This window comes from Photinus pyralis, unplaced genomic scaffold, assembly GCF_008802855.1.
Source record: "Photinus pyralis isolate 1611_PpyrPB1 unplaced genomic scaffold, Ppyr1.3 Ppyr1.4_unclustered_Scaffold1279, whole genome shotgun sequence".
Classification (NCBI taxonomy): domain Eukaryota; kingdom Metazoa; phylum Arthropoda; class Insecta; order Coleoptera; family Lampyridae; genus Photinus; species Photinus pyralis.
Genome location: NW_022170986.1, coordinates 39345 through 56906, shown reverse-complemented (window position 1 = coordinate 56906; position 17562 = coordinate 39345). Strand labels below are relative to the sequence as shown.

The window sequence follows — 17562 nt, the reverse complement described above, 5'->3', positions numbered from 1 at the left end:
AATATTTGCCGGTCACGATCGGATTAAAGTGCTTGCATTTAAATACATTTTTACAACGAAAGCGTTGGGGTCCAAAGTGCAAAACATTTCATTGCACTATATTTGAAGTGGCTAGTAACGGTATTAGATCTACATTAAACGGCAACAGGTGAAAAAGTTCAAGACAATTAATTCGTGCTCCCTGAATTACTTATAAGGGTATTTTTGGACATTTCCAGACTGCGGAACCTGGGTAACTATTCTAGTAAATAAATCAAAGTTTAACTAATAAACTGCGTAAAACCCGCAGCACGGTTTGTTTTGGATTCAAATGGGTCAACCATCTTTCGAGATTCACTTTCAACGAGTAACCAAATTTTTCCTGGCGGTGCAAAGGGTTCAATTGTATTGCATAAAGCGTTCCACCATCCAATTTTGCAAATTGCTGCTACCCTTCGAAAGGAGAGAATCAAGTGGAGAAAGTTTTGACTCTTCAATAAATTTGTAATTTAGTTCGAATTTTTTGCAGTGTGTAACCATAGGAGTCAATTTTTTTGAGCATTTTATATAAATTATTTATATTTAAAGTCATTCTAACATTTCTGAAGAGGTCGATCCACTGGAATTTCTCCTGTGAACAAACTTGTGTATTTTTTATGAATGATAACATGATAAGTGAACCCAAACCAAAGATATTGGTACTTTTTTTCTTCATTAATTGTGAAGTTGAAATTTAAGTTTAGTGATACCACTCTTTTGTGTGCGTTAAATTTCATATTAGCATCCAGAGGCGTGTCAATTTATTTTGAATTGAATCTGTACCAGGTGTTTGATTAATCTGCGAATTGGCTATTTAGAGCCTGATGTTATTTCATTAAAAAATATTACCTAGGAACTCATTAGCAAGGACTTATAGTTTATTTGATCTCATTTCAATTTAAGGTTTAATTTGTTTTAGTTATTGAGAATTTCCTTGTAAATAGATTCAAATGTATTAGTCGTAATGTGCACCTATTTTTAATTTTTTAATTTTTCATAGTTATTCAAATAGGGGTAGCTAGGATAAAATCTGGCCACGATTTAGAATTACTTTGATCAGAATTCAGAGTAGAAATAATCCAAGTTATGAATGGAAAAATGTAAAGTGAAATGGAAGTTAGATCTAAATTTGTTTTTACCAATAGGTATATTTATTTTATTTACCACAATTGCGTATTTATTGTTTACTATCAAGGAAACGAGGTTCAAATTTGATTTTCATGGTAGAAGCAAAGAGTAAAAGATTATCATTAAAAGAATGGTCGTAAAACATTAGAGGATCAATGAAGTTCTATGTAGAAGGATTTATTTTCACAGTAGAAATATCAGATTATTTAAGACAGGTAAGGGATGGTCAGCCCCTTTATTTGTAACCCTCCTTTCAAAATGCCGCTCAAACGTAGAGTTTAAAAAGATAAAAGTCGGTTGCAAAACGGCGACCAACGTGGGTTTCAAAAGAAAAGGTTCAGAAAAAGCAAATGTGTACAAAATTTGAAATGTATGAGTCAGATCCTATAAAAGTATAAAATGTATGTATAAAATGTTTCACTTGCCAAAATGGCATCTTAAATAATAATTGGTGGAGAAGAGAAGACATACACACAAATTGGAAGATCACCATCAAAACCAACTTTGACAAGTAACACGTTCATACTTTAGTTACCGAAACAAATTATATGACTAATTCATTTTAGAGCAAATTGACAGTAAAATGGTAATTGTAATGCAATTTTGTTGAGCGTTGGGTTATAAATCCGGAGGTCGGGTGTTGAACCTGGGTTGAGGTGAATTTTTCATCTGTGGCAGAGATGGGAATTACCTTAAACCAGTTTCTAGCATTCTGCCGGCTACTCCGAATAAGGTTTTCCTGCAGTTTTCCTAATTCGTAAGGTAAATACCGGAGTAGTATCGAACAACTTAAGATCTTCTGCAGGGGCACCTCTAAAAAAAGCATTATGCGGGTCACTCTGTAATTGGGCTGTAAAAGGTACTCCTAGTGACCCTCTCCACCAAATCGCATCTAAAAGTAAGTGACAGTTTAAATAAAGTGGAAAGAGACCCTAACTGGAGATAAAAGCTTCTATTTTATTATAATTCTACAATATCACCTACAGGCATATAACGCACTGCGCTGGCAGTAGAAGAACGTTTTTTCCACCCCGATACTACCACAACCATATCACCCAGTTTCAGGAACCGTTTCCTTAAGCCGTATTTAACTGCAAACCCTATACACATATCAATATCCTCCAGCCAGTCTTCCGCTTCGGGTTCTAAAAGGGCACTTTCTTAATTAAACTTCATCGAAACACTGACAATCATTACCGTTAATATATAGCGGCAATATTGATCTATACAGTAGCCAATGAGGAATTAACTTTTTATTGCGTGTAACGGCAATGATTGGGCATCCCGGTCTGTATTTAGATATTAATTTTGCCGAAATGTCATTGTAATCTACAACGACCAGCGCCGAAGCTTGACACTTTTCAACAGCTTCCACTGCAGAAAGTGCAACACTGTGCGGTATATCCACAGGGAACTTTACTTTGCTCCGGATGATCAATGATATCTCTTTCTGGTATGCCACAGTTTCAGCTTCTTTACAAATCAGAACCATTTGATTTACGTAACTGACGGGATCTGGTCCCTTCGCCGTCTCATCCGTTAACACAACGCAGTCCATTCCATCAACAATTAAATTTGCGACGTCCGCAATATCGGGACGGCTCGGTTTGTTTCTTCTAACCATCGATTCCATAACTACAGTGACACATACGACGGGTTTACCGATAGCCGTGCAGTTAGCGCTAATCGACTTTTGTGCCAGAAAGATCTTTTCTGGAGGTACTTCCAGTCCCAAAATAATACGCATAATCATAACACCGTCACTGGCGCTAATGATTTCCTTTATGTTCCGCAAGCCCTGGTGGTTTTCTATTTTCGATACGATCAACACATCCTCTCCTCGTTTGCCAAGAACGTTGCGAATCTCGATCGGTCCATAAATGCTTCTTACGAAAGAGGCAAAGATAATATCGACACCTTGCTCGACAGCAAAATTGATATCCTTCTTGTCCTGCTCGGAAACATCCGGTAGGTCCAAATTCGCGCCCGGTATTTTAACGTCCGCGCAACGCGGTAATAGCCCGCCGACCTCGATAATACAATTCAGATAGTCGCTCGCCACCCCAGTGCATATAAGCGAAATGTTGCCGTCGTGGAGATAAATGCGCGCGCCCCGACTGACAAATTTGATTATGTTCTCGTAGTCGACGTAAATGATTTTGTTGGTTCCCTTTTCGGCGTACTCCTGATCGATGGTTAGCTTTAAAATCTCGCCTCGTTTCAATGTGGTCTCGCCTAATCCAGCCTAAAATGGATACAGGGCTACAAAATTAATGGAGCCGTTCACTACAATTTTGGAACTAGCACCTTGATTCTAAATTCGACATGGCGCTCAAGGTTTCCTCGCCATTTTAGTATTTTTGGAAAAATTTAGACTTTTGTACCCTATTGATTTACAGTCATAGGACGCAACTAAAGCATTCAAAATAGAACTCAACGACGTCTATTGATGGCTAGCCTCACAATTTTAAAGGATAAAAAGTTACATCGTTTTTCACTCTGGGTTAGAATAGTATATTTATTATACAAGACGATAAAGGGAAGTTTTAACCATTGAGTGAATTAACTGTCGCGAGATGATTGCTTTCCCTGTATCGTCGGGTATAATACAAAACTTTACTTTATAGCAGAAGACATTTAAATCATTATAAAACTTGAATTTAATTTTAATGTTAAGCAAGATTAGGTTCTACCGTCGTTTCCATGGACACAAATGGTTTTCTGTTTTTATTTTATGTCGTGCTCCGCGTCCCATTTTTAATAAGAATGACACATGTCATTAGAATTCACGATCATTTGTTTCACTTTAACTACCCTTGCAATTAAAATGATCGACTTTTACTGTTAGCGTTAAAGCGCGACAGCCTGCTCATTCAAACCTATTAAAATGTCAAGTAAGCATCTGCTATAAAATAAAATTTTAAAATTTTTAATAGATCTTTTAGTGCGAACTAAGTCAATTTGCGAAAGTGGAAATTACCATCCTACTGACTGTGTTTGTAAAAACGTGGTGTTACCCTATCAACACTGCCGATTCTAATTTCCGGTCCCCTAATATCAACAGCTATAGCAAGCGAATAATATGATCCAATTTTTTTACTGTAACCTTCAACTGCTTTTCTTATATTAGATATGGTTTCGGCGTGGTATGCATGAGAATCGGACGCCAAATTTAACCTTGCGATTGTCATTCCTGCTTCCATCATTCCTTCTAATACATCAACACTACGCGATGATGGTCCTGTTGCACATGAACTAATTAAAACACTAAAAAGGTGTAAAATAGTACCTATGGTGCAAATAATTCCAGTTAGTGCCACATTTGCGACGGGTTTATAGACACTTAGTGAGCACAAGTGCTCTAACCGGTTGACTGCCTCCATTACATACGTCTGAACGTAGTTATGTGTGGAAAGATGTGTGGCAGCTTTTACTACCGTAACAATGTCAGTTGAACAATTGAAATGTCAAAAATGTGACATTTGCATAGTAGGTTACTTTCGTAGATACACTGCACTGTGACAGAACATTTCTTCAATCATGAGAGAGCAAAGGTACAGGGTTACTACAAATGATTTATCGGGTTGTTATCTTTGCTATAGTGTATTGCACTTACAAAAAGCAGAAACTCTCCAAGTTTACTCAACAAATTACTAATGTTCGATGTGTGTCCCATTTGTTACACGACATACATCCAAAGCTATCTAGCTCAGACGTAAGGAATGCAATCCCGCAGCAAAATTTCGATCGCGGCACCGTTAGGTGTTAATCCTGCGGGATCTCGCAACATTTTAAACATATTGGGAAAAAAGCAATTTTGTGCGGTTAACCGAATATTCTCGAACAAAACACATCGTATTTCCCTAAAAAAATGCGCCACATCCGCCTTTGTTTCTTGTGGCCGGTGACTAATCTTTTATGACGCCTCCATGTCTATCTGGATTCTAGAATATTCGCTACAATATTTCCATACCGCCACTTTACTACTATAGTCAAAAACAATCGACGAGTTCGACATATTGCCTATAAGAATAACGGTACCTACGTTTAAAACAGTAGCAAGAGAGATTTACTGTTTAACAACGTTAATAACATATACATACAAGTTAGCGCGTAATTATTGCATGAACTGCAACAACATAAAGTACGAAACCGTCAAATTCACGGAGTTGCAAGTGTATGAAAAAACGGAAAGCGAACCCAACTGGTATCACGACGGAAACCGGCAATACTACAACAATTGTTCATAAAGATCGTCCGTTAATGTTTGTGCACCAGGAATTCTAGATGCGTTCTGTTACTGCTTTCGATCTAATAAAATTGTTCTAAAGAGCTGAGCTTTGCACAGACCGACTATAGAATCCTCCCATTTCTTCGATGTGGAACGGAAAGAAGGAAAAGATCAACGTGTTTCATTCCTCCGACACCCCGAGGGATACCGGAGGCGGGCTGCTCAGGGTTTCCTGGCCCTCTTCAGCTAGAGAACGGGAATGGAAGGATGACCAATGAAAACCGACTTGAAACAGCGACGGCGCAGTTAAAAGGAGAAACGGCGCGAAGGCGAAGGGACAACCTCAAGGAGTCCATACAGAGGATGTACGCCAACGACAGAATCCGTGGGAAGCTTAACGCCGAATTCTATTCCAGAGAGCAGAAAACGGAGTCCGTCCACTTCTGCATCACGATTAGCGACATCAACCTCCCGAAAGAGCTAATACATCCCCGCATCATGGAAACGGATCGGTGCGGCGGTTGGAAACTACATCCGACGCTGGACGACACGGCCCTCTTGGATTCCAAGTCGACCCACAACTTCGTAAGGTGCTTGCTTCAGAGATTCGACGCTGCGTCGACACAACGGCCAATAGGGCAGACCCGAACCAACACCTCTACATCGCAAGCGTTATCACCCTTCAATACACTCTCCGCGGACAGGTAGAGCGAAACAAATTCCTTCTCGCTTTAACCCGCGTATCGCCCATCATCCTCGGCCCAGCTTGGCTAAAGAAACAAAAGGCCGTACTGGATTGCGAATGGAGCCGCATTCACCTAGACGAACACGCCTCGCCTCCGCCACTCACCGCATTCGACTACGCCAAGACACACCCTTCCGAGTCCCCCCCCCCCTCCTCCGGTGCAAGTATTTCTCGGAGAAGAAACAGATGATCGCCGACCAAGTCGAGGTAATATGACAACCAGGGTAATCAAGCTACTGGCAAGGACGTTTCGATGCCCAACTCAACATAGTGCAGTGCCATCATCACGTGAACGTGCCGTCGTATGGGCAGTCGAGCGATTCCGACCGTACCAGGGCTTACCCCCCAAAACCGACAGCCGAGCCTTATTATGGTTGGAGCGCACGAAGGACAAACGCAGTAATACACAATATGGGCACTCCAACTACAAGAGTTCTCGTTCGACGTTGTCGACTGTCCGGGCCATACCAATGAACTACCCCGATATCTGTGTCCCACAACCTGCCGACGAAAATACCACCGATGATGCTTCCGCCCTTATCCGAACCAAAAAACGCCGACGAACCTTCTAGCATCGCAAAGATCTATGTTGCAGAACTGGCCGAGTAGGCCAAGGAAAGTCAAAGAACCAACCAACATGCGCACAACCTGCTGGACGCTTGGAAGAGTATCCGAGCGGAAGACTGATGCGAGACCACACCGTACGCAACGACCTCCTATACGAACATGGTCAGCAGGAACAACTCCAAGTCACGCCCTCCTATGGTACGAGCTCCTTCCACCGGGCGAATGACACGCAAAGGCCAACCCACCTGCCAGAGTGGAACAGAGCGGAGCGCAGAAAGAACTGTCGAATGGTTCACCAGAATCAACACATTTTACTGATCACGCTACGCTAACTACGGACCCACGGAAGACTTCAGGCGGAAATGACACCCCGCCATCACACAAGCCGCACAGCAGCAAACGTATATTGGATACAGAAAGACAACGGGCAGAAGATAAAGGTACACATTCACGTCCATTGTTGTGCACCGGGACGTCCACGCACTCAACCGCCTGCAGCGTCGACACCTCCACCCAGGATCATCAAGTCAATTTTCCATGGTCATTTGAGACATAGTTATTTCGGACCTTCGTCCCCAAAAGTCCCAGATATAATTAAATTATCACCAACAGGGAAATCCGTGTGCGAGGTCGAGAAAGTTGGATGCACGTACAGTAAAAAATAAATCGACCATTTTATCGCCTAAAACATTACTTTTCAAACACATATTATTTATGCGTATCCTCTTCCGACACTCTTTTTCGAGATATTCGCTATTATGTCGACTTTGGACCTCACCGACGGATGCGCTTGCTTCGTCCACATCTATCGCATTTTTCCCTTGAAAGTACCCACTTCCAACACTCCGTTTTTAAGGTATATGTGTGATTGTGTGGGTTAGAGGAGGAGATATTGCAGTATGTTGTGTGTCTTGTTGGGAACCAGAACTTTTGTTTACGCATGGGTAATGTTTAAGAATTTCCGAACTATATGTCATGGGTTGATAATGACTGCTTCGGTAGCACCATTTTAAACGTTTAAAAAGGAATAATAGCAATAAATATTTCCATCAAATGAAATACGAATGTCTGCGCAAAAAAATTAAAGTCGATATAAAAAATGCATATTCAAAATATCTGTCCAATCTAGAGGTCGAGATGAAGTCCAACATGAATGTCTTTTGGACACATATTAAAAACTTGCGAAAGGACCGGTCATTGGAGCAGGAAATGTATCTCAACAATGTCACGTACAGCAATTCCTCAGAAATATCAAATGCTTTTGCGACGTATTTCTCATCAGTTTACAAACAAATACCTCCGACTTACAAAATTGAACCAAACCATACCAAAGTAACTGTTTCGGAACCATTGTGTATAACAGAGATAAATGAGATAGAAATCGGTGAAGCAATTGAAGAATTAAAGCCCAAGAAATGCTCAGGACCTGATGGTATTCCTGCGTATGTTTTAAAAGGTTGCAAAGATATATTTGTTCCCGTATTTAAAATTTTATTTAATATTTCAATTAAAGCTAACAAATTTCCTTCTAAATGGAAATCAACAAAAGTATGCCCACTTCATAAATCTGGGTTCAAGAAAAACATTGCAAACAGACCAATAGCTGTCTTATCGGCACCTGCCAAAATATTTGAAAAAGTGTTGCAAAAACGCATATACAATCATGTCAAAACATATCTATATATCCGATAAACAGCATGGATTTATGAAGGGTAGGAGCACTGTAACAAATTTAGTTGAATTCTCATAAAACGTATCGAAAGCCTTAGAAAAAGCAATTCAATATGATGTCATATACACTGACTTTTCGAAAGCTTTCGACAGCGTAAACCACGATATTCTATTAAATAAATTATATAAATTTGGTTTTTCCGACCGCCTGCTAAAGTTCTTTATATCATATCTTGCCGAGCGTACACAATGGGTTACATATCATTCCTGCACATCTCATACGTTTAATGTTTCTTCGGGAGTACCACAAGGATCCAATCTTGGCCCTCTCCTTTTTCTGTTACTCATTAATGACTTACCTGACATTGTTTAGTGATCCTTTACTTTTTGCTGATTTCAAATTGAGTCATCCAATACGGTCATTGTCCGACTGTTTGAAGCTCCAATATGATCTAGATGCAGTGATGGAGTGGTGTAAGGAAAATGATTTGCATTTCAATATTAAAAAGTGCAAATCGTTGAGGTTCTCGCGAAAAAGAGAGGATGCAGTATTTCATTATAGGTTGGCAGGTCAAATTTTGGAAACGACGATCTTGGTATCGTTTTTGATAAGAAATTGTCTTTTAACATTCACATTGAAAACAAAATTAAAGCGGCGTATTGAAGTTTGGGCTTCATTTTCAGATCTTCCAAAGATCTTAAAAACGGAAGTACGTAAAAAATTCTTTATCACACGCTGGTCAGGCCACATCTTGAATATGCATCCATCATATGGGCACGCACCTTATGCAAATAAATACCATCAAGTGAGCTCATCACATTTGCTCTCACTAATTAATTTCAATGTTCCGGACCACAGAACTGGTGAAAATTTTGTATTTTCCCCGCCACAAATGATTTTGTGCTACGCGCAGTTTTGCGATTAGAAGCCCGTTTTCCGAGCGAAGGCAGGATCTGTACAACTTGCAATAAAGAATAGTCAAAATCTAATTCTCATTTGAAATTTTAAGGTTTCGTCTTCCAATTTCGGTTTGGCACCTTGAATTTCCATCAAGAACTAGATGTGAATTCATATTATTTAAGATACCTCAATCTAAATCCATTTTATTAAATCACACAGCACCGATTACACGCATGATGACAACGTTTAATAGCTTACATTCTTTGGAAATTTTCGATGTAACATTATCGCATTTTAAGACACAGTTAATGATTATTTAGTTAGTTTTTTGTTTTTTCGTTACCTTATACTCATCAATTATTATTTATTCATAATTCATATCACAGAATTTAAGAGTTATTTTAGTCCTCAAAACTGTCATTTGATACATTGTATCTGTTGTTTTGAGTATTTCAATAAATAAATAAATAAATAAATTATAATCAAATTATCAAACCAATACTTTTTGTTGCGGAAAAGTAAAAAGGTCCTGCTCGTTAAAACGACATTAAGGACAAATATTTAAATTAAACAGGGGGTCAATTTTACCGGGCAAAACACATATTAACGTTTTGGAAACTTCGCCAGATAAGCACAAGAACAAATCAGAGAATTATTTCATCTATTGCTAGTAATCACTCTCTTAGCTCATAGCTATCTCTATGTCAATTCCATAGTTTATGTTTCACAGAATGACGTCCGCATGAAACGTTCATACCACGTCAATGGTAGGTGATTGTAATTACTCATCGTAGCAATGCAATTCCACAGCGAATTGAATTGGAAGCAAGAACTGAACATTTCTTCGCTTGCTGTAGAAATGTAGAGCCATCAGCCATATCTAATAATTTCTCAATTCTTGCTCCCCAATAATCTCGTCATCTTCTGTTGAAGAGGAACGGTATAAGTCTGACCCTAACTAGTAACTTTGGCGAAAAGATGATCCCTTTCAAGTTCAAGTATAATGACAACCTTTTGAATTTGCGAACTTGGCTAATGTAGATAAGCAAAGGGAATATGCACAGTAGGAACCTACATTTTTAACCTTTCAGATAGTTATGCATCCCAAATATTGCAAGTAAAATATATTAAACGCCGTAATATGGCATTTTCCTGTTTTGTAACAAATGTATATCTAATCTCTATCTAAAAATGTTAACGGTACAATATCAAACGCCCTGTATATGCAAATATATAATATTCTACCAATATGCAGCATCTCCATACGGTGTGAATAGAGTGTGAATACAATCATAATAAAATCCATCATATTTGAATGAAAATGCACAAAGGAAGGACATTCGATATAAATGGGAGATTTCACAGTTGTCGCGGGCAGTCTATTTCCTGCTTCTGACAGTAAGCCCCAAGTTTACATCTAAAGAAATCAATTAAATCCAAGTTGACCTAACGAAATCGACGTGCACTCGACCATATAAGGATTTCTAAAAAAATTGTCTTACGGACTGAGTACCACCCCGCGAATTTATTAATATAAAAAAATTCAAACGTGAAAAATATAATATGTAAGTGGTATGAGAAAAAGAGGAAAATAATTCACCTAGGGTTAGGGTGGCAATTGGCAATTTGTCAGCAATTAAAACAAGACATCATTAAATCAGCAGCGGTTGTGAGTTGGCCTTTGTTAGGTCACGTAGGGCTCCGTATTTCGACCCCAATCAACACGAACGCCCTCGTTTCGCCCCTAACATAACTTTCTCTCTTCGTGATATGACATGGTTCGATGTGACTGTTATTGAGTTACTCTATCAAACTTAATCTTAACTCAACGAACAGGTGTAAAGCGATTTTAATATCATCGGCGGCGTCGCGTTTAGTTGGAATTTAACTTTCTCAGACACGAAGAAGAATGCGAATGCCTATGTCGAGATTTTAGATTGACAAGAACTACTAAATCAATATCGTATTGGGGTTCAGAAACATAATGTTTCCGTTGGTGTTTGTTTAGGACAAGTAGAGCTGTCATCTGGTTCTATTCGCCTTAAAAAATTTGTATGAAAGTATTTGCACCTTAATCTTTTATTGTACCTAGTGCTTTTTGCTGATTCTCACAAAAAGGATTCAGTATAATCAATTGAATGGTCTCCCTAAAATCAGTAATTAGGTACCTATACCTACTAACGTACTATACTATAGTATAAAGTATACCAGATTCAGTTCTGGAATTTGAGTAGTAGGTATAAACGAATATAAATTTACGAATACCTAAGGGTAGCCTCAGTGGGCACAGAGAAAATTTGAGTATAGATGGCGACACTTACCATCAAGACCAACGAATCAGTTTGCGGTTGCGGTATTTGCCAATAACTAGAAATGGCTCCATTATGATTTATGTTCGAGATAATAGTTTCCATAAAGAAAATATTCAACTTAATGTTCAAAAAAGCCTTTAATATGACCCTTAGGTGAGTCTAATTATAAAGTGTCATATAAGTGAATGAATATCTACCGTTATAAATTATTAAAATTTTATCTCGAATTTTAGGTATCATTTGATTTAGTTGACGTTCATTGGCGCCCGTCGTTAATGCTTGAATGATACGAAGATCTACTACATGCCCGTAACCAGGATGAAGGAGTAGGGGCGGCAGGTATTTTTCTAAGTGGGGCTTATTACCCAAATAACTGTAAATTTCTATCTATAATTTTTATTGTTCTAATTTATGTTTGTACCCAACAAGTTTAATAATAAACTTTTACATAACGATTATCATCTATTTCGAGGGCTGTACGTAAACGTCAAACGGTTTCCTTTAGGTCACGCTCGAGGTCGTGCAGAGTTTTCTTTAATTCCTTTCGACGCACGCACTTCTGTGTAAAAGAGACGCGATTCGATTACTTCAGCCTTTTTGCGATTTATTGGTGCTGTATTAAGTTTAGTGAAGTTTCTGCGGTCGAATTGAGTATAGGTATGTAAATTTTCTTTTGGTAACCATTACTTTCTGACTACGTGTCTACCTGCTTAAGGGATTAATGTTTTGCCTTTACCATATTTACCTTTGGAGTGGTTCTCTCTTTCTGTTTGATGTTTTGGAGGCTCCATCGAGCGTTTTTACGTACCAGTGATTTGCATCTGAACAATATGAGGTATATTACATTATGACGTAGCATTCTTTTCTCATTTCGTGTTATTTTTAGGGCTTAATCTTCGCTCAAGTTTTACCATTAATTTCCGCACCTTTCTCTCACAAATTTCCTTTAAGTTCTTATCGTTATTGCTTTTGGATTACCTTTTACGTTTGACCTACTTGCATATTTACGCATTACCGACGAGTAGGTACGTGGATAGTTTAGTTTTATTTGGACTCGCCATTTTCGCAAGAGTGACGAAAAACGCTATAGATGAATTTCTACATTACCGGCTGGAAAATTCTACTTCAATTCTACCAATACCTGTGACCCAATTACACGAAGTTTGTTGACCTACACTTTGATATTTGTTCCGGAATCCTAACCGCAAGGAAACCTTGGAGATCATTGTGTATCGCTCCGATCCCTCCGACCTGACACTACGTACTTTGTTTTTGTCGTTACCGAAGATTTGATTTTACCAATACCAATACCAATTTGGTTGTTGTTGTTAGTTCGGTTACATTGTCCCCCAAATTTCCAAATTGTAGAGGAGTACACATTTTTACTGGGACACCTTGTACATGCATTAAGTGTGACCAAGCATGATTAAACAACATGAATGGCTGTTTGCACCGACAAATGTAAGCGGAGCTTAGCTTAAGCGTAGCTTAAATCCATGGCAACGATTATTGAGACAATGGTTGCCATGTTTTTTTCCAACTCCGGATCTCGACGATCACTCAAAAAACCGTAAATTATTTATTACAGTGTTATGTCAAGAATTTTAAAGAGCAATTATTAAGTTTCCTATTTTCTATATCTATTTTGAGGAGACTTAACTGGGGAAAGTTCTTTAGTTTTTGAATTGGTTAAATTATTTATTATTAGAGTTTCCGTTGATGAACCTATTCCCATTTAAGTTTACCAATGTATAAGCACTTTAGGAGTAATACTATTAAAATTTCAACATAATTAGATCAAGATAATTATAAAACGAAGCTCAGTTTAGTTGTAAAAGAGCCAGCCATATGTATTGCCTTCTCTTTTTATTACGCTACCAAATCTTCCGACGTTTCAAGTAAATTTTATTTAATTTAAACCCAAATCATAATTACGGGTTTGGAATTCTGGCATGTGTAAAACAACAAAGGAAGGATTTTTTCAATTAATTTTTGTTAAACTCAACTTTTTAGTTTGAGGTTTTATTATCGACCAGGTTGAGTAGTAACTTCTTGTGATGAGAGAGATTGATTGGAATCAGGTGTACTGCATCAAAGACAATTAAAAAATCAATTTTATCCCTGCGATAAGGTAAGTTCAAATATTTTTGTTCGGTTGAGTTAATCGGTGCAAATCATATTTCTATAAAATTTAAAATAATCAATTGTCATCCGCACGTTAGTAAGAGTGCATTGGGGTAAAAATGACCCCTCCCCCCCCTCGCTTCTTTGAGGGAAATATATGTTTTAAAGCACCAGAAATCCGAATCAAACAAAATCTCGATGATGTCGGTCTGTTGGTCTGTCTGTACGCTCATTTCCCGTTAAACGACTGCACTGATTTAAACCAAATAGGGTACACATATTCTTAGACATAAAATGAAGAACTGTAAGGAATCCAATTATGATAGTTTTGCATAATCATTTTAGGTACTAATGATGAAAACTATTTTCATTAACTTCCGTGAGATGGCGCCACCTACCTTTCCGATTGCTCAAATATCATCACTTCCCGTTAGTCCCTTCTCGATTACCATTTCTACATATTCTCCCAAACATAACCAGCCGTTTCGAGTTCACCCTCCAGATCTCCTGCTCTTCCAAGAAGCTTAGGCCGGTACTTTTCACCTACAGCCTGACTTCCGTTCCTGTAAAATCCAGTATAACTAACCTCCAGAAGCTAACAGCTGGTAGCTGGTACTGCGTACCTGGTAAACTTCCGGGCCTCCTGTTGTTCTACCAATTGTCAAAAGGTTGGTATCTTAGTGTGGTACTTTGTACCTATGTTCTGAGAACCATCCTATACCTTTTGAGTTAATTAAAAACCCATTCTAATTTTATTTTCCCCTTAACTAAAACCTTGTTAATTGGTTCAATTACATAGTAATTAAATACCCTTCGGATATTTGTTTTTCTTTTGTTTTGGAACCGTTTCATTTTTGTTTGTCTTATTTCGGGAATTCTACAAAGGCAGAAAAATCCACGTATATTACATTAAATAGAAAACAATAGGGTCACTCATCTATTGTTCGAACATTAATTTCATTATCTACTTATAATTTATCTATTTAGGCGTTAATTATCCTTAAACACACAAACACCCGATTCCAATAAGGGTTCAGCGTCAAGCCGTCAACTGGAGCCACTGGAGGTGTCACACTGATCGTCAACAACAATTGCCATTGACGTGCGGAGCCAGTCCACATAGGCGTGCTAATTTAAATTTATTATTTTATTATTCTTATGTATTGAAGAACAATATATAATATATATTAAGCGGTGTCCGCTTTCAACTGATTTTACCACCACACCCTGCTGCGACTTGAGCTACCCGAACCAGCACTTTGAACTCTCAATTTTCCAACCCTGATTCCCATAACCGTGGGAGCTGAAAAGCTTTTGGGGAGAATGGTACCAAATTTCGTACACATTTGTTAGACATAGTCACATAGAGGGGCAGAATCGCTCATGCACAGGTTTTTTAAATACCTATTGGCATAATATTTATACTATCCTATATGGTTATGGAGGGACCGAGGGGGTCCGATGTTTATGCAAAACTATAATTCTTTGCTACTTTAATCATGTGGTAAGGAAAGAGAAACCGCTTTAAGTTTTCAAATCTTCACTATTTTGTACATACTTAGTGTAATTATCGAGAGTGTGCACCTTCTATTTTAAGTGCGTTAACATGATCATACGCGATCAAAAGCTAAGGTCAAAAATATTTCACTGACAGCCTATATAATAGCAAAATAGGTGTCATAGGATAGGATGGAATGACTGCCGTATGGTGAGAATGCTCTATCTGCTATATCAAGCAGTGAAAATCTGATAGGTCTCTGATCTACCAAACTGAGGTTTGGAAGTAGGTATCTATTTATTGCAGAAACGATGGAATGCCTAAAGCCCGTTTGTAACGATCCCTTATACTAAATAATTTTTTTCTCCAACCACCTGAATAAGACGCTATTTTGTGACAGTGTTCGGTACGTAAAATTGACGTTTTGCGGATTAATCGCTTTCACCATGGCAACTGTACAAAAAATTAATACTTTTGGTCCTAGTACCAAAAAGAAATTGACCTTGAAAGTTGGCCAATTAAAAAATTACAATCACGGAGATATGTCACATTGACATCGTTTTACATTGCAGGTTATAAGATATTTCTATACATACAAATCAAATCTTTTTGCATATTCAATGCAAATAATGATGTCACCTATACGTATGTACATGTATTGAAAATGATTTACGCTCGCTATTTTTATTTAAACCATGTGTAACGTAATTTACATATTCGATGAACGTAATTTTAATACGTATACAACCCGCCGTCGCGCGTAACGCCATCTACTTCAGACCCCTTGCACTATTATCTGTCATTTTGAATTCAAAATTTGAAAAAGTTAATTGCAATTAATTTTAATTAAAAAACTGTTCGGTAAGTTTTTTATTTCAATACAAAATATAACAATATTAATTGTGTATACAATAAAATGACTGAAACTGATAGCGACATGGATTGCACTCCGCCAGAGATTATAGAAACGGCAGAACATGCTACCTCAAGATTTGCTCCCTACAAAGTCGCGAGAGGTGAGAAGTAAGAGGTAAAAACGAATAGGTTATAAGTTAACCTAAAAACTAGAGTGGCATGACACGTGAGGACAAGAAAGCAGAAGTTCTTATACTAGTAGTGAAACTGTGACTGAATCTAAGTTTGAATATAATTTGAAGTAAAGGGGGTTGGAGAAAAAATTTTATGTTTTATTCGTACAAAAAATGCGTTTTCGGGACTCGGAAGGTTGCTGGACTCCGCTAACGCGTCGTCCAGCAACTATCTTCCTCGTCCCGTCCCGAAAACTGACATTTTTTGTACTAATGAAACAAATAACTATTTTAGGAACAAAAAAATTGAACATTTCATACATCAACTTTGATCAATTTTTTGGTAGTTATTTTAGGAACTGAAAGTTGTCCTATTGTTGTAATGTTTAGAACCTGTCCTATTTTCCCTCAATTTTTTAGTAACTTTTGACAGATTACCTATATAGGGAATGTGTAAAATTAAAATTATATTCATTTTTAAAGCTCACTATAATAATACGTTGACAGTAGATAGAGACCTTAGTTTACAGAAGATAAATATTTAGTCTCCAGATTTAATATAACATAAGTTATGTACAAATGTTAATTTTACTGATACTAAAAAATTGACAATATTATGGAATGTTACATACAGTTTCATCATTTATGAGATTTTTAGGATAGCATTACCTTTATTGAAGAAAAAAAGGACTAAAAATTTGCCTAAATAAGTGATCGTTACAAACGGGCTTAAGTGTGTATCAGATGTTGAAGGTGCGTATGTGGAAATATAAATTTTGTGTTGCCTTAAATTCTTTTTCTTTTTCATATGTCATTTAGGTAATTTATTTTTAAATCATTTCCTGTCCAATATGTAAGCCGCTGAAGTTTTACTTTTTAGGCAGTAACTATACTGTGCAGACAGTTTTATGGCCTGTCACTTTTGATAGGGGGTGCATATTATAATTTTTATGTGGAAATGACCGGGGGTTAGGAGATAATGCTACAACAAAGGTATACCCGCCTTTGAACGCCCCTAGTTGCTATCTGCTGCTGCATCGACATGTTTTTTGCGCATTTTCTGTCGTATCAAAGTTGGGAATAATAAGCTCATTTAAAACCCGTGTATTAAATCTACAGGGGTACCTATTTGTAAAATAATATATAATAAAAGTACCAAGAATTTTTTCCATTTTCCCTTGTTCTAAACTGCTCTAACACAAGGGTAGTAGGTATAATGAATAATTTTAATGTTTACTAGGAAATGTAAATCTACAACCGTATGCCCCTTTCCGTTAAAACGTTAATGCGAGAGATTTTCTGTATACAAGAAAACAAAATGGAAAAAAAACTGGAACGC

General features: G+C 37.6%; 1 protein-coding gene across 1 annotated transcript; it reads right to left on the bottom strand.

Annotated features, from left to right (window-relative positions):
- Positions 1 to 2106: 2106 nt before the first annotated feature.
- Positions 2107 to 4839, bottom strand: LOC116181605 (pyruvate kinase-like). The gene is made up of 5 exons (XM_031501978.1): positions 4763 to 4839; positions 4436 to 4711; positions 4164 to 4387; positions 2344 to 3391; positions 2107 to 2291 (listed from the first exon to the last, which is right to left on the bottom strand). The coding sequence occupies exons 2-5, from the start codon at positions 4527 to 4529 to the stop codon at positions 2107 to 2109; spliced, it is 1551 nt and encodes a 516-aa protein (XP_031357838.1). The 5' UTR covers positions 4530 to 4711; positions 4763 to 4839.
- Between the last annotated feature and the right edge of the window lie 12723 nt (positions 4840 to 17562).